Source organism: Anomaloglossus baeobatrachus, chromosome 7 (assembly GCF_048569485.1).
Source record: "Anomaloglossus baeobatrachus isolate aAnoBae1 chromosome 7, aAnoBae1.hap1, whole genome shotgun sequence".
Taxonomy (NCBI): Eukaryota; Metazoa; Chordata; class Amphibia; order Anura; family Aromobatidae; genus Anomaloglossus; species Anomaloglossus baeobatrachus.
In genome coordinates this window covers 274,789,670-274,814,570 of record NC_134359.1, presented here as the reverse complement: position 1 = coordinate 274,814,570, position 24,901 = coordinate 274,789,670, and the positions used below count along the sequence as shown (strand labels likewise).

Sequence of the window (24,901 nt, the reverse complement as noted above, 5' to 3'; positions counted from 1 at the left end):
AGTAACATTTGGAGGAGGTTCCATTATGCTTTGGGGCTGTGTGGCCAATGCCGGCACCGGGAATCTTGTTAAAGTTGAGGGTCGCATGGATTCAACTCAGCAGTATCAGCAGATTCTTGACAATAATGTGCAAGAATCAGTGACGAAGTTGAAGTTACGCAGGGGATGGATATTTCAGCAAGACAATGATCCAAAACACCGCTCCAAATCTACTCAGGCATTCATGCAGAGGAACAATTACAATGTTCTGGAATGGCCATCCCAGTCCCCAGACCTGAATATCATTGAACATCTGTGGGATGATTTGAAGCGGGCTGTCCATGCTCGGCGACCATCAAACTTAACTGAACTGGAATTGTTTTGTAAACAGGAATGGTCAAAAATATCTTCATCCAGGAACTCATTAAAACCTACAGAAAGCGACTAGAGGCTGTGATTTTTGTAAAAGGAGGCTCTACAAAATATTCATGTCACTTTTATGTTGAGGTGCCCATACTTATGCACCTGTCAAATTTAGTTTAAATGCAGATCGCACATTTTCTGTTAGTACAATAAACCTCATTTCAATTCAGAAATATTACTGAGTCCATCATTTATTAGATATATGAAACTGAAATAGCTGTTGCAAAAACCCAAATTGTTATCAAGAAAAAAAGTTAACATTAATAGGGGTGTCCAAACTTTTTCCTATGACTGTATATATATAAGAAAATTCTGGCTACTATGACTATGACTGAACAGTCCGGGGCAAGGTGCAGTAAAAGTACAGAAATGCTGGCAGGTTAAGGGGTGTATAAAAGTTTTGAGCTCTCCTATGGACTGTTAAAGTACAGCCACTCCAGAGTCTGACCAGTAAAATTTGGAAGAAGACTAATTTGGGAGAGGCGGATATCGGCAACGGTAAAACAGAAGATTCAGAAAGACAGACTGTATTCTGTGGATGGAGACTGTAGATTCCGGTGAACGACAGGAAAGAGATGAGATGGGTGATATCTTTATACCTAAGTGCAATATTTTACTTCATTCCATCATCAAGAATAGAGTTGAGTAGACAAATATGTTCCTACACTTCCCTCATGTGATACTTTATCGGGTCAACAATACCGACAACAGGGGGATTGTAGAGGGAAGTGTCCCCCAATAATATCAATATATATACAGTATGTGTGTGTGTATATATATGTGTCCACCCATATCCTGTCCACCGCCATTAACTTGAGAATGGTGGCAGCTATAGGAGTTAGCATTTTTATCTTGAAACCGGAATGAGATAGAGAAAAAAAGTGAATTACAAAGTTGTAGGCATCATCAATTCAATACGAATCGACACCTTGCATACAGAAATGCTATGATTAGAACGTGTAAAACTCACAAGGCTGCGGATGTGAAGCGATACCTCATGAAGACAATTTTTAACTTCACTTTTACTCTCATTTCGTTTTCGAGATAAATATGGTAACTCCGTTGTTTTCCACCAGGTGGCGCTATAGGTGGTTTCATTGCATAGCGCATGGCTACTTTACTATACCTAGACACCACTTCTATGCCTATAGCTGCCGCCGTTCTCAAGTTAATGGCGGTGGACAGGATATGGGTAGACACACACATCTCTATATCTATCTCTATCTATCTATATCTCTATATCTACACATACACATACATACACACACAGTACCCGGGTTGTTCCCTGCGTTTTTTGACCATTATCTACGGCAAAAACCACAGGGATCTGCAGAAAAAGAAGTGACATGCACATTCTTTTTGCTGCAGAAATCCTGCAGCAAAAGCTGTAGGTGAAAAAAAACGCACTCTGCGCACAGCATTTTTTTTACATAGGTTTTGCTGGGGAAGGACTGCAGCAAGCTTATGAACATTTTCTGCAGCAAAACTGCAGTAAAAAATGCAGTGTGTGCACAGGGCCTTATACATGCTTTGTGCTTTTTGATGACATTTTTGTCATCTGGGGGGGGAGCCGCCTCAGAGCTTGAGGGCTTTGTACATCACTTGAACTCCAACTCCTATAACATCTATCTCACATTCCAGGCTGATCTGGCTAAGGTCGACTTTTTGGATATTAGCATATCTATTGGTGATCAGGGTTTCCTGACCACTGATATCTACCGGAAGACCTCCTCTGTGAATGCTCTGCTGCACGCATCCTCCAGCCATCCGAGATCCACTATTAATGCCATCCCTACAGGACAATTTATCCGTTTGAAACGGATTTGTTCTGACAAGAGTGTATTTGAGGATCGAGCCGGTGAGATGCGTGACAGGTTTAGAGAGAGGCTACAGTGCTAGATCCATTAGAAGGCATATAGACGTGCCAAATCGGCCTTGCGAGACCAACTTCTGTTGAGATTTAACCCCGACAAGACACGACGTGCTGAGCCGAGGGTTCGTTTTGTCTCTTCCTTTAATCATCAGTGGGACCACATTTGAGGTATCCTCACAAAACATTGGTCTGTGTTAAAAACAGAACCTGTTTTGAGGGATATACTACCCGAGCGACCTCTTATGACGGCTCGTCGGCGCCGGAGCCTGTGCGATATGTTGGTCCACAGTCACTATGTGACACGAAATAAATTACCATTCTCGACTGGACGTTCCAGATGTGGATCCTTTCCATGTGGCTCATGCCTCGCGTGCCGTCATGGCAACATTATCAGGGCGACATCCTTTGCTTCCTCCAATGGATCGAAAACGTTCGAGATCCGACACTATATTTCTTGCAGCAGCACGGGCGTAATTTATTACGCCATGTGTGAATGCAATTTAATATATGTCGGATTCACAAGTCGTGAACTTAGGGTCCGGACGAGGGAGCATATCAGGGATATTATTGCCTCCAAGCAGGCAAAACCAGAGGATGTTGATACCCTAAAGACTATTCCCCGCCACTTCAGGTTGCATCACGGTTCGGACCCCTCAGGCTTTAAGGTGAGGGGGATCGACCGGGTGTACCTTGGACTTAGAGGTGGGGATATTCATAAGGCGTTGGTACGGGCGGAATTTCGGTGGATTTTTCTTCTCGACACAGTGGTACCCAGTGGATTGAATGACAGACTTTTGCGTCTTTCTTATGATCCAGCATGTCTCTTCTGCGATTTATTGGCTTTAATGGGCTCTATGTTGGTTGTGTGATCTATGTGTCGGTCGCTTTTTTCGAGTCTTTTTAATCATTTTTATTTTTTCCTTTTATAAATTAAAATGTTTCCCCTGTATTTGTTTTTTTCACAGTTTACCTCGTCTTTCCTATTTTGTGTCCTTGCCTGATGACCCCTATGTCATACCTAAAACCATTGTCCTACTGCTCAGGAAAAAAAAAAGAGAGAAAAATAGAAAGGAAAAGAAGGAAAAAAACTTCTATATCTGATCTTCACTGAGTATGAACTTATTCTATCACTATACAGTTGTATTAACTTATATTATGATATGGTGATCTACTTCATATGTGTAATCTCAGCTATTGCTGCGATACTATAACTACAATGAAGTGTTAATTATTCCTATTTTTTATGATGCTCTTAGCCTGTTTTGTATAAACTGTACGACTTGCCTTTACTCTTGCCAGTATATGACATGGCATCTGCAGTCGCGCTGCCTGGTTGCGGGATTGCGCATGCGCAGTGGGTGCGGCTCTCCTCTCAGCGTCCCCTGGGTAACATTGACGTCACTAAGGGAGTTTCCCTAGCCCAGGCGACGCTGGAGTAGCCTCCCACACTGGTGCCGTGCATCCGTGCCCCATGGAACCGCGACAGGTGCTGCAGATATAATACTCACATCTCCCCTTGTTGTCCACGGTCCCCCGAGGAAGTCATTACACGAAACACGTGTTGGGACTGTTCCCCATGTGTGCCCGCATGTGTTCTCATCCACTCTGGTAAGCCCCTTCTTGGTTCTTGTGCTGTGGTGATTATGTATGCACCCTCTGTTTTACTGATATTTAAACTCTGTGTTTCTGTTCAGTGTATCACCCCTTTGGGGGTAAGCTGGCTGTATATTGAATCTTACCTTATTGGTCAGCATGTACCATTGTGGGGAGCTAGTATATCTCCTATACCTCTATACCTTTTGCATGCGGCCCCACATAGGGAATCTATTCGCCTCTCCTTGTCTAAAAACCTTTTCTTAATGTTTTATGATTGTCTATACCCCTGTTATTTCTTGTGTCTGACCAATTAAAATAATTTTCAGGTGCACTAGCGCGTATGATTGGTGATTTTGTGATCATGGGGTATAGGGCTATTCAGGCAAATTAAAAGACTTCTGTTTCTCCTTTATGCATATGTTTATTGAAGTTGTTGCATATCATCTTCGATGAAATCCATATACACTGCTCTGTTTGTTCTATTTGTGCATGGTCTGAAGAGCAGGAGGCTTCAGATCACGCGCAGTGTGCTTGTGAATCCGACAAGCGTACACCCGGATAAGAAAGCTGCGCAAATAAGAAGTGCGCACGATTTTCAGGAGCTCATGGTGATGTCGCTCATGTAAATCCATGGTATTCTGCCTACATGGGCGTGTTACCACAGAAAGAGGGCAAAAAAGACGGGGTGAAGCAATGCCCACGGGACTAGTCATTCTGCTCATTTACATATGGAACATGCAACTTATAAAACTTTTTTTTTTACAAATTAATTTTACACAAAATTACAATACAGGGATGGGTAGGAAGGGATTTCTAGGCCACACATCACCCTGGTTGTAGGTTACAAGGCATATGGGACCTGATAGGTTCCCTTTAATTAATTGCTTGATCAAATATAGGAGGGTAATTTTCACATTGCTAATTTTGTGCTGCTGTCGAAGGTTAGTAGAAATTTACAAATAATCCCGGCCCCTGGTTTAAACATAAAAGTCAAACATAGTAACTTAAATGTATGACTAACATAAAATAGAACACGGCAGATAATAAAAACCATTATCAGAAAACAAAACAAAAAAAATGGTTTAGTCACCAAGGGCTTAAAATAGCTTCTTCCCAGTGTGAGTTCTTTGATGTCTAACAAGGTATAATTTCCTAATAAAACATTTCCCACATTCTGAACATGAAAATTACTTTTCTGTGTGAATTTTCTCATGTGTACGAAGGTTACGTTTGATATGAAAACATTTCCCACATTCTGAGCATGAAAATGGCTTCTCCCCTGTGTGAATTCTCTCATGTCTAAGAAGAGAAGATCTTTCTGTAAAACATTTCCCACATTCTGAGCATGAAAATGGCTTCACCCCTGTGTGAATTCTCTCATGTCTAAGAAGAGAAGATCTTTCTGTAAAACATTTCCCACATTCTGAGCATGAAAATGGCTTCTCCCCTGTGTGAATTCTACCATGTTTAAGAAGATGAGATTTGCTATTAAAACATTTCCCACATTCTGAGCATGAAAATGGCTTCACCTCTCTGTGAATTCTACCATGTTTAAGAAGATTAGATTTGATATTAAAACATTTCCCACATTCTGAGCATGAAAATGGCTTCTCCTCTGTGTGAATTCGCTCATGTCCAAGAAGAGAAAATTTTGTCATAAAACATTTACCACATTCTGAACATGAAAATGGCTTCTCCTCTGTGTGAATTTGCTCATGTTTAAGAAGATTAGATTTGATATTAAAACATTTCCCACATTCTGAGCATGAAAATGGCTTCTCCTCTGTGTGAATTCGCTCATGTCCAAGAAGAGAAAATTTTGTCATAAAACATTTCCCACATTCTGAACATGAAAATGGCCTCTCCCCTGTGTGAATTTGCTCATGTTTAAGAAGATGAGATTTGATATTAAAACATTTCCCACATTCTGAACATGAAAATGGCTTCTCCCCTGTGTGAATTCTCTCATGTCGAAGAAGAGAAGGCCTACCTGTAAAACATTTCCCACATTCTGAACATGAAAATGGCTTCTCCCCTGTGTGAATTCTCTCATGTCTAAGAAGAGAAGGTCTATCTGTAAAACATTTCCCACATTCTGAGCATGAAAATGGCTTCACCCCTGTGTGAATTCTCTCATGTCTAAGAAGAGAAGGTCTATCTGTGAAACATTTCCCACATTCTGAACATGAAAATGGCTTCTTCCCTGTGTGAAATCTCTCATGTGTAAGAAGATAAGATTTGCTATTAAAACATTTCCCACATTCTGAACATGAAAATGGCTTCTCCCCTGTGTGAATTCTCTCATGTTTAAGAAGATTAGATTTGATATTAAAACATTTCCCACATTCTGAACATGAAAATGGCTTCTCCCCTATGTGAATTCTCTCATGTGTAACAAAAGAACATCTATCTGTAAAACATTTCCCACATTCTGAACATGAAAATGGCTTCTCCCCTGTGTGAATTCTCTCATGTTTAAGAAGATTAGATTTGCTATTAAAACATTTCCCACATTCTGAACATGCAAATGGCTTCTCCCCTGTGTGAATTCTCTCATGTCTATGAAGATGAGATTTGCCAATAAAACATTTCCCACATTCTGAGCATGAAAATGCCTTCACTCCTATGTGATTTCTCCAATGATAAGCAAATATCTTTTTATCTGTAAAACATTTCTCACATTCGGAGCATGAAATGGTTTTCAACCTTGTGTGCGCTCTTTGATCTTTCACATCTCTGACACTATTGTTTTGCTTAACAGTCTGTGGTGGATTAGGAGATAGTTCTTTAACAGGATCAGGTGATAGTTCTTTCCTTTGATGGACTGAGAGTATATTTGAGATGTTTCCATGCTCTTCATATGTATCTTGTGTGTTGCTACAATTATCTGCTTTACAATATGAAGATATCAGATGTCCTTCGGAGCTGCTGGTACAGTTATCTGCCAAGAAGAAACCGGATTTCATTTTTAAACAAAATAAACTTAAAAATTTAAGTAATCTAAATATGAAAATTACAAATATAAGAAAGTAGAAAATGTCATAGAAATTGTATGTAACAATATTATTAATAACTCAAAGTGATCGAATATTTTATATGTGCGTAAAAATAATCATTGTTAGCAACGTATCCCTTTGTGTAAATAGAGCATGTTCTGCAATATGAAACCGGATAAGAGAACAGAAAAACCATCAGTATAAATCAAAATGAAAGTTAATGAGCCTCAATAAACTTGTTATATCATCAGTTATATTCTCCCTGCAGCCGGTCGCTTTCAGTCTTCAGGGACAGTAGAGGGGCTGCTGATAAGTATTTGGCTTTACCCAGAAAGAAACGAGATTGGATGATGAAACTTTACATTTATTTCAAATACTCTCCACTAATGTCAACACACTTCTTACATCGGTATTCCTGGTTCTGTAAGCCTAGCAAAAAGAAGGATTTCGGTTGTGCCTCAAACCAGGCATCCGTAGCAGTGGCATCAGAAATGGTGTGAAATTTGGTACCTTAAGGTGTTTCTTCAGGTTTGGAAACAGATGATAGTCGGAGGGAGCTAGATCTGGTGAATAAGGTGGGTGGTTAACCAGCTGGAAGCCCAGCTCTGTCAGTTTTGCCGTGGTCGCTTGTGCAGTGTGAGCGGAGGCATTCTCTTGCAGGAACAAGATTCCTTTGGACAGCTTGCCACGCCTTTTGGCCTTCAGAGCTGCTTTCAGTTGGTCCAAAAGTTCAATGTAATTCCTTGCATTGATGGTGGACACCTTTTGAAGGTTGTCCACTAGCAGCACACCCTCCTTATCCCAGAACACAGATGCCATCACCTTAGTGGCTGATTTTTGCAGCCTAAACTTCTTTGGACAAGGAGAACCACTGTGCCTCCACTCTTTTGACTTCTCCTTGTTTTCAGCAACAACAAAAACAACAACCACTCTCAGTTGTGCAGGACGTTTCTCATCATTGGTGCTGAAGTGGCCCATTTTAAATTTGGCAACCCAATTCTTAACTGTGGAATATGAAGGGCATTGATCCCCCAATGTCTGCGACATATCATTGCACGATCTATGCCCTCTATCCCGTCCTAGATGTATTAGAAAGGGCAGTGTTGGTGGATTGTAGTGTCCGTCTCTGTCTTTGATTATTTCAGAAATATGGCATGAGTCCAACTATGGTCAAATTTCATTCGGTCCTATGGTGTTCTATGTGGGGACTGAAAGCATTTATCAGGTTACCCCCCTCCTTTATGATGCTTTGGGACTAACCCTGGGATGAATGCTAATGGGTCCTCGACCTTCATGGGGATTATATTGTACTGATCTATGGTTGTTTAAATCGTACTCTACAAATTCTAATTCCTATTTGAGGGTGATGCTTTTGCTCTATAATTGAGTTTTAGTATACCATGATCACCTGAGATTTGATCTTATATGTATTATTGGGATCGTGCTGACACTTATTATATGCCCACTCAAAGATCATTGTTGTCATACTTTAACCATGCCTGTAATATAGACTGTTCATATCTACTATTGAGTACTGGCACGGTGTTTTTTCTAAAAATACATATTCCTATTTCATCTGACTTGTCCTCCTTAATCGCAGATATAGTTGGTGCCTATAAATCTACCCCTGTTCACCCTTAGGAATGTTCATCTATGTAAGTGCATACTATTTGGACTCGAACGCAGATTCTCGTCTTCTCCAGCACTTGCGCTCGTGCATATCTATGCCCCCTGACTCTATATGCTGCGTTGGATCTGCCTGTGCTGCTGGGAGGGACGCCTCCTACCATGCACGGCTCGCGCATGCGCTTTACGATCTGTTTACATGTTCTATTTCCTGGTTGTGTGCACGTGGCTACTGTGTCGTCACGTGCACTTTTAGACTTCCGGTTCCGTCTGCACAGGCACCACCATGCACTGTGCGTTCGCTCGCTTCTCTAAGTAAACCGCTATGGCGCCTAGTGGCCTCAGGCAGCTGTAACTGATTAAACGACAATCGGCAAGTAATCACCTAATTGTTACCTGTATATATATATATGTGTGTTGTGGGTCCTTTTGTCTCATACCTCCCCTGACGAAGCTGCTAGTCAGCGCAACGCGTTGGGCTTTTTTCTGACCTCGCTTTTACTCCTCTGCACGATCCATGCATGCCTTTCTTTGACTGCGCCGGGCCCGGCTGGTAACCGCACCTGTTTGACCCCCATACTGCTTGTATGATTAATGGGTATGCCTTTGTGATCCTCCTTTGTGCCTGACAAATATTCCTTTGCTTGTGCCAAGGCACATGCATTTCATATGGGTGGAGAGCCTGTGTACTCCCCTTGTACTTATAACTATGTCAGCCTAGGCATCCCTGGCACCCTTTGTTATAGATCACTAAGCAGTAAGTGTGATCAGCGGTTCCTGGTTGCATGGGCACAGTGATATTTCCTGGCTGGGACCTGTTGTTCCACATTTCTATCTGATGTCATGCGTCCTCTTTTTATCCAATTGCATCCAGCTCACCCAGTATTTGGTCACTTTTTGATTGATTACCATATCTCACACTGTTATGTATAATCTACATTGCTTCAGATATAGTGCTAGGGGGGCATTTGGAGGGGCCGGATTTGTATATTATTGATACGGACACAGTCCTTAGTCATGTTATAACCTTTGGACTACCAATTTGAGGGCTCTCTCTACGTTGCATACTACCTTAGTATTAATTGTCTCACTAGGTAATTTGTCCTCATTTTCTGATTAAGAAGGGTCCTTTGCATGCCATACACTGTTGTTTATGGATTGAACCATTATTTGTTTATCTATATGGAATGTTATTCATTTCAATTGGAGTATTAGTGAGGTCATATGTAATATGTGTATTTTAAAAGGTTTTTATGATGTCCTTGTCTTTTCTTTTTTGACCCAATAAAATTTATTATATATTTAAACATTGTATGATCCTGATGTGCGCCCCTATCATGTGTACTTTTTCCTCTCTTTTGCTTGCATCATTGTTCTACACATAGGCTGCACTCAACTGTTTTTGATTTTGTGCTGTGCATCCCTATCTTTCCCATTTACCGGAAACAAAAAAAGATCACAAAGCCAAAGACTTATCAGCAGCCCCTTGTATCAGACATCTCTCTCTCTGAGCAGTGCCTGTTACAGCTCCTTGCACCGCCTCGGTGACTACCTCAAGTTGCACAGTGCAGGGTGGAGGAGCCACATGTTCATGTATTAGGAAGCGATGGCATTGCAGCACACATAAGGATGGATAAACGCAGGGAATTTTCTGCTTTCTCTTATAATCTAGTCCTGGCTGTGACTATGTCATGAGTGTGCCACAACCTGATGTGACCTCAGAGGGGATCTGGGATCAGAAGGTCACAGTGTGTTGTTGATCGCAGATCTGCTTCTGTCTGCTTGTCGTTTGCAGAGTTGGAGTGTATTTAATTTCCTTCAGGCAGTGAAAAGGTTAAGGTTCACTTGTATGCTACAGTGATCTAACAGGTATTTGTAATCTCAACTGCAACCACTCCCTTCTGCTATAAAAATCTTCTTCCTCACGCCTTCCTATGTCGGCTATAGCTCATACCTATACTGTCCACTTGGAAGGAGCCAGTTCCTGAAGAAAGCTGAGGTGTCACTTCAGTTGCAGCTGAAGTTCCCGGCTGCAGTATTATTTGTTGTGTCTTTCCTCCTGTTTGTCTTTCCTACAGGCCGCTTTACACGCAGCGACATCGCTAAAGCGATGTCGTTGGGGTAACGGAATTCGTGACGCACATCCGGCCTCGTTAGCGATGTCATTGCGTGTGACACCTACGTGCGATCGGAAAAGGTCGCAAAATCGTTCAAAATCGCTAATCGTTGACATGCTCCCCTATTCCCAATTATCGCTGCTACTGCAGGTACGATGTTGTTCGTCGTTCCTGCGGCAGCACACATCGCTATTGTGACACCGCAGGAATGAGGAACCTCACCTTACCTGCGTCCCGCCAGCAATGAGGAAGGAGGTGAGCGGGATGTTCGTCCCGCTTATCTCCGCCCCCCGCTTTGATTGGGCGGTCGCTTAGTGAAGGAGGTCCTTAGAAAGGAGGTGGTTTGCCGGTCACAGCGACGTTGCTAGGCAGGTATGTGTGATGGGTCCGAGCGATGTTGCGCGCCACGGGCAGCGATTTGCCCGTGACGCACAACCGATGGGGGCGGGTACGCACGCTAGCCATCTCGCTAGCGAGATCGCAGCGTGTAAAGCAACCTTACCTCATGTTGTCTAATTGCAGTGACAAGACTAGCGTCTTATTGGCCTTCACTTGTCAGGGTGATTTCAGAGTCAGCGAAAGCTTAAGCACGTGATCCTCATGCGGAGGGAAGGACTTGTCTAGAGACGTTAGGGAGTGCAGGTATCAGCCTCACGTAAATGCTGGGAGGTGACCCCATTCCCCTCTCCCTAGCGCCAGGGCCCTGCATTGTAGCGTTAATTTGGTGTTCTCCCTGTGCTAAGCAGCTCGCAAGGTGAATTCTTGGACCAGGCACAACAGGTGAAGTCATGCCGTGACAAACTATGAGGCAATTACCGTATTTTTCGGACTATAAGACGCACCGGACTATAAGACACACCCTGGTTTTAGAGGAGGAAAATAGGAAAATAAAATTTTAAGCAAAAAATGTGGTCATGACAGTGTTATGGGACGAAGATCTGCTGCTGACACTGTTATGGAGGTAATGTCCCCAAATTCTCTACTAAGGTACCCCATCCTGGTAATGATCCTCCTGCCTTGTATATGATACTGCTCCTATACTCCCATACTGCTCATATACCCGCATCCTGCTCATATACCCGCATCCTGCTCATATACCCGCATCCTGCTCATATACCCGCATCCTGCTCATATACCCCCAGCCATCCTGCTCATATACCCCCAGCCATCCTGCTCATATACCCCCAGCCATCCTGCTCATATACCCCCAGCCATCCTGCTCATATACCCCCAGCCATCCTGCTCATATACCCCCAGCCATCCTGCTCATATACCCCCAGCCATCCTGCTCATATACCCCCAGCCATCCTGCTTATACCCCCAGCCATCCTGCTCATATACCCCCAGCCATCCTGCTCATATACCCCCAGCCATCCTGCTCATATACCCCCAGCCATCCTGCTCATATACCCCCAGCCATCCCGCTCATATACCCCCAGCCATCCTGCTCATATACCCCCAGCCATCCTGCTCATATACCCCCAGCCATCCTGCTCATATACTCCCATCCTGCTATATGCCCCCATTGTGCTCATATACCAGCATCCTGCTCATAATATACCCCCATTCTGGTATATGGCCTGTATCCTATGGCACAGAGAAAAAAAAATAAACGTTTATAATCACCTTTCCTCACTCCCTGCAACATCGATCATCTTCCTTTCTGTCACAGCAGCAGTGTCGCTGACTTGTGTGGTGCCATTCCCCTGCAGCATCGCGATGTCTTCCTGTCTGTGCCGGTCAGCTGATCTGTGTGGACACTAGCGGCGCGCACAGCGATGACGTCATCGCTGTGCTCACCGCTCTCTACAAAGATCAGGTGACCGGCACAGACAGGAAGACATCACGAAGCTGTAGGGGAACGGTGACGGGTGAGTTTACTGATTCACTGCACCCCGCGCTGATAATGACGCACGGGGAGCAGTGAATACAGCCACACATGATCACTCCAGGCTGTAGTTGCCAGGGGTGATCATGCGGACCGGCTCTTTACTATGCGCGCGTCCCCGCCCACCTGTCAGCGTCGGCTTCAGCGCTGAGATGGGCGGGGGGATGGGCATGCATATGTAATGAGCGGGCCCACATGGTCATGGCAGGTTGCTACAGCCTGCTCGTGCCCCCGATGACCCGCTCCACCCTCATTCAGACTATAAAATGCACCCCCCACTTTCCCCCAACATTTGGGGGGAAAAAAAGTGCGTCTTATAGGCCGAAAAATACGGTACCTTAAAACTGTTTGTTTTAGGTTTTTTTTTTTTTTTTTTAAGTGAACTAACCAGCAGGATTTTGCTATATCAGGTATAACGGCACTGAGATACAGTGGGAACCTCCAGCTGTGACCGCAAATAATTTGAGTGATGTCACTGTTCATTGTTGCAACTCAGTCTTTGCCTAAAGCCCACAGTGTGTGGTCATGTTCCTTGTGGGATATTGTGTGGATTACTTCAGAACAGGGTGTTTTGGGGGTTAATAAATTGTGAAAGAGGGTGTATTTTTTGTATTTTATTTCAAATAAAGGATTTTTTGGTGTTTCGTGTTTAATCCTTTTCACTTACACATTAGTAATGGGGGAAGGAGAGTCACATAGATGCCTCTAGGGCTTAGCAGCAGCTGAGCTGTCATTAAACCCTTATTACCGCAATTGCCACCACACCAGGGCAATTGGGATGAGTTGGGTAAGGTGCTGGGATTGCTCCTCGAAAGGATGCGACAATCCTGGATGGCTGCAAACTGTTATTTTTAGGTTGGAGGTCCAGCCTGAGAATACCAGCTCCCAGCTGTCGGCTATATCATGGCTGGATATCAAAATTGAGGGGGACCGCATGCTGATTTTTAGAAAATATTTATTTAATTATAAAAAGCCGCATGCGGTCCTTCTTATTTTGTTACAAAGCCAAGATAAGCACACGGCTGGGTGCTGCAGCCGTATGCTTTATCTGTGCTACGTATCCTAATATGGGGGGACCCTAAGCCAATTTTATTTATTTATTTTTACACTAATCTAGGCACTCACACAGCATCTGTGATTGAAAGCAGTCAGACATGCGGTCACACAGGGTGGGGGGCGCAGTATGACTGCAACCAATCACAAACACCGGGACAACCAGTGGACGAGGGAAGCAGTGCATATGTATGAAGGATAATGAGCGGCCCTCGAAGTAGCGTTACAGCTGGGAGACTGGTAAGTATAGTGTGCTTGCTCTAATCCCCCTATCTCTTCTATCACCATTTTAAAGCGCCTGATTCAGGTCCCTATAGACCTGGTTGCATCTGCCGATCCCGAATATCTGCGGGTCCGGCCATCACTAGTCATTACTCCTTGCCGGAGCGATTACCTGTAGGATCCTCCTCTTTGCGCCGTTCATCTCCCCACACATCCCTTTCTCCTTTCTCCATTATGGCTTCAAGATGAATCTTCCTTGGATATTTGCCTCGATTTCAAAACTGTGAAAATAATAAATGTAAAAGTCACAGACAGAAGGAAAACTCTTGTGGAATGTTCTAGATGGATGCTTTTATTAGACTCTCGTGTGGCAACTGAGCCGCCAATTGCAAAAAACATCACCACCTCCTATATCACCAGTGCTGCCCTGAGAGTCAGTACAGCGGCACCTAGTGGTAGAAGCAGGCGTCTCTGGAGCAGGGTCCGATAAATGTACCACATTACGACAAAGTGATGTCTTTCATTATTTTGTCTTGACGTTTCAGATACCCTAACATTTTTTTTTATCAAATGTGAATTGTTTTGTTTGGCAATGTTGTAGTTTTTGGGTATATAGTATTATCTTGTTTAATGGTGTCCGAAACATTTTTTTAAGTGCTATTAATTTGCTGTTAGACAGATCTGTTCCTTTTTTATTTATATTTGCAGCTCAGTATGGTCTAAGCCAGGGGTGGGGACTTTTTCTGTAGCCCCCAGGCAGATTGCTGGGGACCGAAGCGCTCAGGCTGGCAGCCGCAACATGCTGGATGCCATCCCTTTAAATCCCCACGTACACTGCGAGGATGCGTACGCAGCATTCATTAATGAACGCTGCGTGGGCAAACATTTAGGTCCTCACGCTGAGAACTTACTTTGTGGGCAGGGTTAGCACATGTTGGACTCCCGTCCCACCATCCTGAACATGCCTTCCCCCACAGTGCTGTGTGCCACCCCCAGTGCTGTGTGCTCTTGTGATGTCTATGATCTCTCAGTGCTGTCTGTGCCCCAGCCCCTACTGTGATAATGTGAACTAGGGCCAGTAGGCGGTAGTCACAGGCAAAGGCTTCCTTCCGATAGGCGACCTGGCCCCACTTCAGAGGAAAACTGTTGTGGTCCTGGCTGGGTGTGTGGAGAGGTGCGGTGCTGTTCATTCCTCTCAGGAGGGACGCTTCTTGCCACTGTCTTGGGCAGGCCAGGACCGAATCATGGATGAAACGGAGACTGAATTTATATTAGGCTGGGGCCACACGGGGCACTACTGCGATGCTCGCATGAGACTCGGCTCGTGCTGGCAGCACAGCAGGAGCCGAGTGTCATACGAGTGTGCCTACATCTGAGGTCCGACCCTGCGAGCAGACCTCAGCTGCGGGGGGCGGGCTGGCTCTCAGGAGGGGAGGGAGGGATTTCTATCCCTCTCCTCCGTAGTCGGCTATTGCCATTCTCGCACTGCACTGGCAGTACACCGGTGTACCGCGAGTGAAGTGCGATTTTTCTCTCGCCCCATTCATTTGAATAGGTGCGAGAGAAAGAGTCTCTGCTTACAATCGCAGCATGCTGCGATTGTTTTCTCGGTCCGATTATGGCTGAGAAAATAATCGCTCATGTGTGCTGTCACACAGGTTAGAATTGGTTCGAGGGGAATGCGATGTTTTATCGCACTCCACTCGCACCGATTTTCTCCCCGTGTGGCTTAGGCCTTAGGCTGAGGCCACACAGTGATTACTGAGAGTCCTTGCATGACACTCGGCTCACGCTCGCACCCTAGTGGGAGCTGAGTGTCATGTGACTGTGGTCCGATCGTGTGATCAGACCACAGCTGCAGAGGGCAGAGCCAGTGCTGCAGAGGGGAGGGATTTATCTCCCCATCTCCTCCATTGCTAACTGATGTAAGAATTGCACTGCTCTCGCGTTACACCTATGTAACGTGAGTGCAATGCGATGTTTCTCTCGCCCCATAAACTTGTATGGGTGGGAGTGAAACAGGATCGCATTCCACCCGCAGAATGCTGCGACTGTTTTCTCGGTCCGATTAGGTCTGAGAAAACAATCGCTCATGGGAGTGGCCCCATAGAGTAATATTGGTCCGAGTGGAATGCGATTTTTATCACATTCCACTCTCTCCGTATTACTCGCCGTGTGTGCTGAGCCTTAAGGGGGCTTTACACACTACGACATCGCTAATGCTAAGTCGTTGGGGTCACGGAATTCGTGACGCACATCCGGCCGCATTAGCGATGCCGTTGCGTGTGACACCTATGAGCGATTTTGCATCGTCGCAAAAAAGTGCAAAATCGCACATCGGTGACATGGGGGTCCATTCTCGATTATCGTTACTGCAGCAGTAACGAAGTTGTTCTTCGTTGCTGCGGAAGCACACAACGCTGCGCGTGACGCCGCAGTAACGAGGAAGCTCCCCTACCTGCCTCCCGGCCACAATGCGGAAGGAAGGAGGTGGGCGGGATGTTACGACCCGCTCATCTCCGCCCCTCCGCTGCTATTGGGCGGCGGTTCAGTGACGTCGCACGGACCGCCCCCCTTAGAAAGGAGGCGGTTCGCCGGTCACAGCGACGTCGCAGGGAAGGTAAGTATGTGTGACTGCTCTGGGCGATGTTGTGCGCCACGGGCGATTTGCCCGTTTCGCACAACAGATGGGGGCGGGTACCCACACTAGCGATATCGGTACCGATATCGCATTGTGTAAAGTGGCCTTTACACAACAGTTCTTTACTACACAGTTTCTGGAAGGCAACTTTACACGAGAAGTAGTGGGCACATCTCATAGTACACTTCATTAGTATCAAACACCAACAGCCGCATTTCCTCTAAGTTCACCTCAGCTGTTATTATTGTGGATGCTCCCTGTCCTCCTGCCACTGCCCGGCCTAGCACAACGGAGCCGTCTCTGAGAGTCAATCCAGTCCCTATGCAGTTCCACGTCCTCCCAGGAACAGGCAGTAGCGACGCTCTCATATCTGCCATACTGGACTGCATACTCGTCTCGCATCCAACTCCAGTCCCTACCCACAAGGGGCGCTACGGCCGACAACCAGTATTAGATTTTTCTACTGGTTTTCATTTTGGGTTACAACCACCCTCCGTGTGTCCATATGTTTTCTCACACTATCCTTGTGAGTAGGGGTATGGGGGAGGGAGGCAGAAATAAGTCTTCCATTTGTTTGTAAAGACCTGTCCCATCCTTTGTTGCTCATCCCCCATCCAGTAAAGTCGCCTCCAGGGGAGGGATCAGGATAACTGCATTTTATGGCTTTTCCTGTTGATGTTCTCTCTGCACCTCTGGATTGTGATGTGGAACTTCAAGGAAATCTAATTCCCAGACACAATAAGAAAATAACAGTCACAGGAATCCTATTACAATGCAATGTCACTTCCCATGACTCCTGTCCCTTTTTATTGTATAAATTGAACATTATGCACAGATGACATATTAAAATATTTGCAGACCAATATGAGATGTGAGAGCCGATATCCAGTACAGTTTATACCACTTAGGGCTCTTGTCCACTTGCACACCGCTTCCGATGCGACAGCATCGGAAACAATATGCTAATGACCCTCTGCTGCGGGTGTCAGCCGAGGGTCATGCGACTGTAATGCGATCGCATCACAGGAGCGGAGAAGATGGAGGGAGCACTTTCTCCCATCTCCTCCGTTATCTGTCTCTCCGTGCACTGCACTCGCATAACATGCGAGTGCAGTGCGATTTTACACACGCGTGAGCCGAGACTCGGTGCAAAACGCAGCATGCTGCGATTGCACCGAAAGCACGATTCGTGCCGGAGAAAATTAAGCACGAGGACACTGTCTCATAGCTTAACACTGGTGCGAGTGCGATCCGACTTTTTATCGGATCGCACTCGCACATGAAAATCGCAAGTGGACAAGAGCCAATACATTTACCATAGGGGCTATTGGTAAGGTAAGAAAAGATCAGGGAAGAAGCCAAGAGATATTTTGCCACCGATCCTCCCACCCAAACAAAAATGTAATACAACAGTCTGCACCCCCGTATAGAGCCCACACCCCATATACAGCCCACACCCCATACACCCCCATCTTCAAACGGACCCTGAAAACTCATCTGTTCAGAAATGCCTATAATCTACAATGACCTCACTGCCCCACCACCGTGCGGAGCTGCCGCCCCACCACCGTGCGGAGCTGCCGCCCCACCACCGTGCGGAGCTGCCGCCCCACCACCGTGCGGAGCTGCCGCCCCACCACCGTGCGGAGCTGCCGCCCCACCACCGTGCGGAGCTGCCGCCCCACCACCGTGCGGAGCTGCCGCCCCACCACCGTGCGGAGCTGCCGCCCAACCTACACCCCACCTACTGTCTCCTCCCCAAAATCCTTTAGGATGTAAGCCCGCAAGGGTAGGGCCCTCTTCCCTCTGTGACAGTCTGTCTATTGTAACGTGTATATGTATTTTGTATGTAACCCCCTTCTCATGTACAGCACCATGGAATCAATGGTGCTCTATAAATAAACAATAATAATAATAAAATACCCCCCTATACAGCCCACACCCCATATACCCCCCTATACAGCCCACACCCCATATACCCCCCTATACAGCCCACACCCCATATACAGCCCACACCCCATAGACCCCCCTATACAGCCCACACCCCATATACCCCCCTATACAGCCTGCACCTCATATACCCCCCTATACAGACCACACCCCATATACCACCATATAAAGTCCTCACACCATATAAAACCCACTCCCCATATACCCCCCTATAAAGACCGCACCCCATATACCCCCTATACAGCCCACACACCACCATATAAAGCCCTCACACCATATACAACCCACACCCCATACACCACCATATAAAGCCCTCACACCATATACAACCCACACCCCATATGCCCCCATATAAAGCCCGCACCCCATATACAACCCACACCCCATATACCCCCATAAACAGCCCGCACCCCGTGTATCCCCCATATACAGTCGCACCCCATGTATCCCCCATATACAGCCGCACCCCATGTATCCCCCATATACAGCCCGCACCCCGTGTATCCCCCATATACAGCCGCACCCCATGTATCCCCCATATACAGCCGCACCCCATGTATCCCCCATATACAGTCCGCACCCCATGTATCCCCCATATACAGCACGCACCCCATGTATGCCCTGTACCCTGATCTCTCTCCGGTGTCCCGTCTTCGTCACGTGTTGCTGCTGCTGCTGCTGCTTTCCGCTCTGGAATAGTCTCGTAGAGAAGCTGCCGCCGGGAGGGGTGACGTCACAGGAAGTAGGCGGAGTCCAAAGAAGCACAGTGATGTGGACATGGACTCTGGAGACTGAGATCACAGTGAAGAGGAGCGGGTTGAGGGGAAGGGCTGTGTGAGGCTGAGGAAAAGGGCTGTGTGAGGCTGAGGAGAAGGGCTGTGTGAGGCTGAGGAGAAGGGCTGTGTGAGGCTGAGGAGAAGGGCTGTGTGAGGCTGAGGAGAAGGGCTGTGTGAGGCTGAGGAGAAGGGCTGTGTGAGGCTGAGGAGAAGGGCTCTGTGAGGCTGAGGAGAAGGGCTGTGTGAGGCTGAGGAGAAGGGCTGTGTGAGGCTGAAGAGAAGGGCTGTGTGAGGCTGAGGAGAAGGGCTGTGTGAGGCTGAGGAGAAGGGCTGTGTGAGGCTGAGGAAAAGGGCTGTGTGAGGCTGAGGAAAAGGGCTGTGTGAGGCTGAGGAGAAGGGCTGTGTGAGGCTGAGGAGAAGGGCTCTGTGAGGCTGAGGAGAAGGGCTCTGTGAGGCTGAGGAGAAGGGCTGTGTGAGGCTGAGGAGAAGGGCTCTGTGAGGCTGAGGAGAAGGGCTGTGTGAGGCTGAAGAGAAGGGCTGTGTGAGGCTGAGGAGAAGGGCTGTGTGAGGCTGAAGAGAAGGGCTGTGTGAGGCTGAGGAGAAGGGCTGTGTGAGGCTGAGGAGAAGGGCTGTGTGAGGCTGAGGAGAAGGGCTGTGTGAGGCTGAGGAGAAGGGCTGTGTGAGGCTGAGGAGAAGGGCTGTGTGAGGCTGAGGAGAAGGGCTGTGTGAGGCTGAGGAGAAGGGCTGTGTGAGGCTGAGGAGAAGGGCTGTGTGAGGCTGAGGAGAAGGGCTGTGTGAGGCTGAGGAGAAGGGCTGTGTGAGGCTGAGGAGAAGGGCTGTGTGAGGCTGAGGAGAAGGGCTGTGTGAGGCTGAGGAGAAGGGCTGTGTGAGGCTGAGGAGAAGGGCTGTGTGAGGCTGAGGAGAAGGGCTGTGTGAGGCTGAGGAGAAGGGCTGTGTGAGGCTGAGGAGAAGGGCTGTGTGAGGCTGAGGAGAAGGGCTGTGTGAGGCTGAGGAGAAGGGCTGTGTGAGGCTGAGGAGAAGGGCTGTGTGAGGCTGAGGAGAAGGGCTGTGTGAGGCTGAGGAGAAGGGCTGTGTGAGGCTGAGGAGAAGGGCTGTGTGAGGCTGAGGAGAAGGGCTGTGTGAGGCTGAGGAGAAGGGCTGTGTGAGGCTGAGGAGAAGGGCTGTGTGAGGCTGAGGAGAAGGGCTGTGTGAGGCTGAGGAGAAGGGCTGTGTGAGGCTGAGGAGAAGGGCTCTGTGAGGCTGAGGAGAAGGGCTGTGTGAGGCTGAGGAGAAGGGCTGTGTGAGGCTGAGGAGAAGGGCTGTGTGAGGCTGAGGAGAAGGGCTGTGTGAGGCTGAGGAGAAGGGCTGTGTGAGGCTGAGGAGAAGGGCTGTGTGAGGCTGAGGAGAAGGGCTGTGTGAGGCTGAGGAGAAGGGCTGTGTGAGGCTGAGGAGAAGGGCTGTGTGAGGCTGAGGAGAAGGGCTGTGTGAGGCTGAGGAGAAGGGCTCTGTGAGGCTGAGGAGAAGGGCTGTGTGAGGCTGAGGAGAAGGGCTGTGTGAGGCTGAGGAGAAGGGCTGTGTGAGGCTGAGGAGAAGGGCTGTGTGAGGCTGAGGAGAAGGGCTGTGTGAGGCTGAGGAGAAGGGCTGTGTGAGGCTGAGGAGAAGGGCTGTGTGAGGCTGAGGAGAAGGGCTGTGTGAGGCTGAGGAGAAGGGCTGTGTGAGGCTGAGGAGAAGGGCTGTGTGAGGCTGAGGAGAAGGGCTGTGTGAGGCTGAGGAGAAGGGCTGTGTGAGGCTGAGGAGAAGGGCTGTGTGAGGCTGAGGAGAAGGGCTGTGTGAGGCTGAGGAGAAGGGCTGTGTGAGGCTGAGGAGAAGGGCTGTGTGAGGCTGAGGAGAAGGGCTCTGTGAGGCTGAGGAGAAGGGCTGTGTGAGGCTGAGGAGAAGGGCTGTGTGAGGCTGAGGAGAAGGGCTGTGTGAGGCTGAAGAGAAGGGCTGTGTGAGGCTGAGGAGAAGGGCTGTGTGAGGCTGAGGAGAAGGGCTGTGTGAGGCTGAGGAGAAGGGCTGTGTGAGGCTGAGGAGAAGGGCTGTGTGAGGCTGAGGAGAAGGGCTGTGTGAGGCTGAGGAAAAGGGCTGTGTGAGGCTGAGGAAAAGGGCTGTGTGAGGCTGAGGAGAAGGGCTGTGTGAGGCTGAGGAGAAGGGCTCTGTGAGGCTGAGGAGAAGGGCTCTGTGAGGCTGAGGAGAAGGGCTGTGTGAGGCTGAGGAGAAGGGCTCTGTGAGGCTGAGGAGAAGGGCTGTGTGAGGCTGAGGAGAAGGGCTGTGTGAGGCTGAGGAGAAGGGCTGTGTGAGGCTGAGGAGAAGGGCTGTGTGAGGCTGAGGAGAAGGGCTGTGTGAGGCTGAGGAGAAGGGCTGTGTGAGGCTGAGGAGAAGGGCTGTGTGAGGCTGAGGAGAAGGGCTGTGTGAGGCTGAGGAGAAGGGCTGTGTGAGGCTGAGGAGAAGGGCTCTGTGAGGCTGAGGAGAAGGGCTGTGTGAGGCTGAGGAGAAGGGCTGTGTGAGGCTGAGGAGAAGGGCTGTGTGAGGCTGAGGAGAAGGGCTCTGTGAGGCTGAGGAGAAGGGCTCTGTGAGGCTGAGGAGAAGGGCTCTGTGAGGCTGAGGAGAAGGGCTCTGTGAGGCTGAGGAGAAGGGCTCTGTGAGGCTGAGGAGAAGGGCTATGTGAGGCTGAGGAGAAGGGCTATGTGAGGATGGGGAGAGGGGATGTGAGAATGGGGAGAGGGGCTGTGAGGATGGGATGTGAGGGGCTGTGAGGATGGGATGTGAGGGGCTGTGAGGATGAAAGGTGAGGGGCTGTGAGGATGGGATGTGAGGGGCTGTGAGGATGGGATGTGAGGGGCTGTGAGGATGGGATGTGAGGGGCTGTGAGGATGGGATGTGAGGGGCTGTGAGGATGGGATGTGAGGGGCTGTGGTGAGGGGCTGTGAGGATGGGGAGAGGGGATGTGAGGATGGAATGTGAGGATGGAATGTGAGGGGCTGTGAGGATGGGATGTGAGGGTTTGTGAGGATGGGATGTGAGGGGCTGTGAGGAAGGGATGTAAGGATGGGATGTGAGGGGCTGTGAGGATGGGATGCGAGGGGCTGTGAGGATGGGATGCGAGGGGCTGTGAGGATGGGATGCGAGGGGCTGTGAGGATGGGATGCGAGGGGCTGTGAGGATGGGATGCGAGGGGCTGTGAGGATGGGATGCGAGGGGCTGTGAGGATGGGATGCGAGGGGCTGTGAGGATGGGATGCGAGGGGCTGTGAGGATGGGATGCGAGGGGCTGTGAGGATGGGATGCGAGGGGCTGTGAGGATGGGATGCGAGGGGCTGTGAGGATGGGCTGTGAGGATGGGCTGTGAGGATGGGCTGTGAGGATGGGCTGTGAGGATGGAATGTGAGGATGGAATGTGAGGATGGAATGTGAGGATGGGCTGTGAGGATGGAATGTGAGGATGGGCTGTGAGGATGGGCTGTGAGGATGGGATGTGAGGGGCTGTGAGGATGGGATGTGAGGGGCTGTGAGGATGGGATGTGAGGGGCTGTGAGGATGGGATGTGAGGGGCTGTGAGGATGGGATGTGAGGGGCTGTGAGGATGGGATGTGAGGGGCTGTGAGGATGGGATGTGAGGGGCTGTGAGGATGGGATGTGAGGGGCTGTGGTGAGGGGCTGTGAGGATGGGGAGAGGGGATGTGAGGATGGAATGTGAGGGGTTGTGAGGATGGAATGTGAGGATGGGATGTGAGGGGCTGTGAGGATGGGATGTGAGGGTTTGTGAGGATGGGATGTGAGGGGCTGTGAGGATGGGATGCGAGGGGCTGTGAGGATGGGATGCGAGGGGCTGTGAGGATGGGATGTGGCGAGGGGCTGGGAGGATGGGATGCGGCGAGGGGCTGTGAGGATGGGATGCGGCGAGGGGTGGGATGCGGCGAGGGGCTGTGAGGATGGGATGCGGCGAGGGGCTGTGAGGATGGGATGCGGCGAGGGGCTGTGAGGATGGGATGCGAGGGGCTGTGAGGATGGGATGCGAGGGGCTGTGAGGATGGGATGCGAGGGGCTGTGAGGATGGGATGCGAGGGGCTGTGAGGATGGGATGCGAGGGGCTGTGAGGATGGGATGCGAGGGGCTGTGAGGATGGGATGCGAGGGGCTGTGAGGATGGGATGCGAGGGGCTGTGAGGATGGGATGCGAGGGGCTGTGAGGATGGGATGCGAGGGGCTGTGAGGATGGGATGCGAGGGGCTGTGAGGATGGGATGCGAGGGGCTGTGAGGATGGGATGCGAGGGGCTGTGAGGAGGGGATGCGAGGGGCTGTGAGGAGGGGATGTTGAGGGGCTGTGAGGAGGGGATGTGAGGATGGGATGTGAGGGGCTGTGAGGATGGGATGCGAGGGGCTGTGAGGAGGGGCTGTGAGGATGGGATGCGAGGGGCTGTGAGGATGGGATGCGAGGGGCTGTGAGGATGGGATGCGAGGGGCTGTGAGGATGGGATGCGAGGGGCTGTGAGGATGGGATGCGAGGGGCTGTGAGGATGGGATGCGAGGGGCTGTGAGGATGGGATGTGAGGGGCTGTGAGGATGGGATGTGAGGGGCTGTGAGGATGGGATGTGAGGGGCTGTGAGGATGGGATGTGAGGGGCTGTGAGGATGGGATGTGAGGGGCTGTGAGGAGGGGATGTGAGGATGGGATGTGAGGAGGGGCTGTGGGGATGGGATGTGAGGGGCTGTGAGGATGGGATGTGAGGGGCTGTGAGGATGGGATGTGAGGGGCTTTGAGGATGGGATGTGAGGGGCTTTGAGGATGGGATGTGAGGGTCTGTGAGGATGGGATGTGAGGGTCTGTGAGGATGGGATGTGAGGATGGGATGTGAGGGGCTGTGAGGATGGGATGTGAGGGGCTGTGAGGATGGGATGTGTAGAAATCTGCTGAGTTTTGGGGTGCCAGTTAATCGTAATTAACAAGAACTATTGGATCTTTAAAAGGGGATTTATTACAAATAGGGAATTTACAATGACATACATAAGGGAAACCTAACTAAGGGAAAGGGTACAATGAAAGGGGAAAGGTAATGGGAGAGGGTGGTGGAAGATGGGAAGTGGAAAGACTGACTAGCTTGGTAGGATACCTTTATATCAGACACACAATCACACATGGCCCATACAGTGCCCATCCCTGTAACACCTCCACATATTAGTAGTATCCAATCAGGTCACAGTCTTTTGAGTTGTCCAGGAACGTGCATTTGGCTGTTGATGTCAATGCTCTCCTGAAGGTGGCTCTCCAAGGTCAATTTGTTAAAGGATAAGGCTAAGTTCACATTTCCGCTAAAATGTATCAGTCACAATCCGCTGCTCTTGTAAACAGCGGAATCCGTTTAGCGGATTCCGCTGCTCCCATAGACTTGTATGAGCAGCGGATTGTGACTGATGATGCTGCGTTGCACCCTCCGCCCGACTGATCAGTCGTGGAACGACTGACCGCCGGGCGGGAGGAACGCAGCATGTAACGTTTTTTGAGCAGCGAGATCCGTCGGATTTCGCTGCGCATGCTCTCTGGCTCCCTGCACACGTCACCAGCTTTGGTTGGTTACCCGATATTTACCCTGGTTACGGTGCAAGGAGCCAGCGCTAAGCGGTGTAGGCCCGTAACCAAGGTAAATATCGGGTAACCAAGGTAAACATCGGGTGCTTTGCTGTTACCCGATATTTAGGCTGGTTACGTGTGCAGGGAGGCCGAC

General features: G+C 48.9%; 1 protein-coding gene across 1 annotated transcript; it reads right to left on the bottom strand.

Annotated features, from left to right (window-relative positions):
• Window positions 1-4,280: 4,280 nt before the first annotated feature.
• LOC142245456 (uncharacterized) lies at window positions 4,281-19,630 on the bottom strand. Its single transcript, XM_075318175.1, has 3 exons — window positions 18,992-19,630; window positions 13,946-14,054; window positions 4,281-6,812 (listed from the first exon to the last, which is right to left on the bottom strand). Exons 2-3 carry the CDS (start codon window positions 14,004-14,006, stop codon window positions 5,059-5,061), a joined length of 1,815 nt encoding a protein of 604 aa, XP_075174290.1. The 5' UTR covers window positions 14,007-14,054; window positions 18,992-19,630; the 3' UTR covers window positions 4,281-5,058.
• Window positions 19,631-24,901: the final 5,271 nt, after the last annotated feature.

Bases quoted from the DNA above. Each gene is read 5' to 3' on its own strand.
- LOC142245456 (XM_075318175.1), bottom strand. From the start codon at position 14,006: ATGGAGAAAGGAGAAAGGGATGTGTGGGGAGATGAACGGCGCAAAGAG. The intron at 6,813-13,945 runs GTAATCGCTCCG...TCTTCTTGGCAG, and splicing joins CAAAGAGGAGGATCCTACAG to ATAACTGTACCAGCAGCTCC.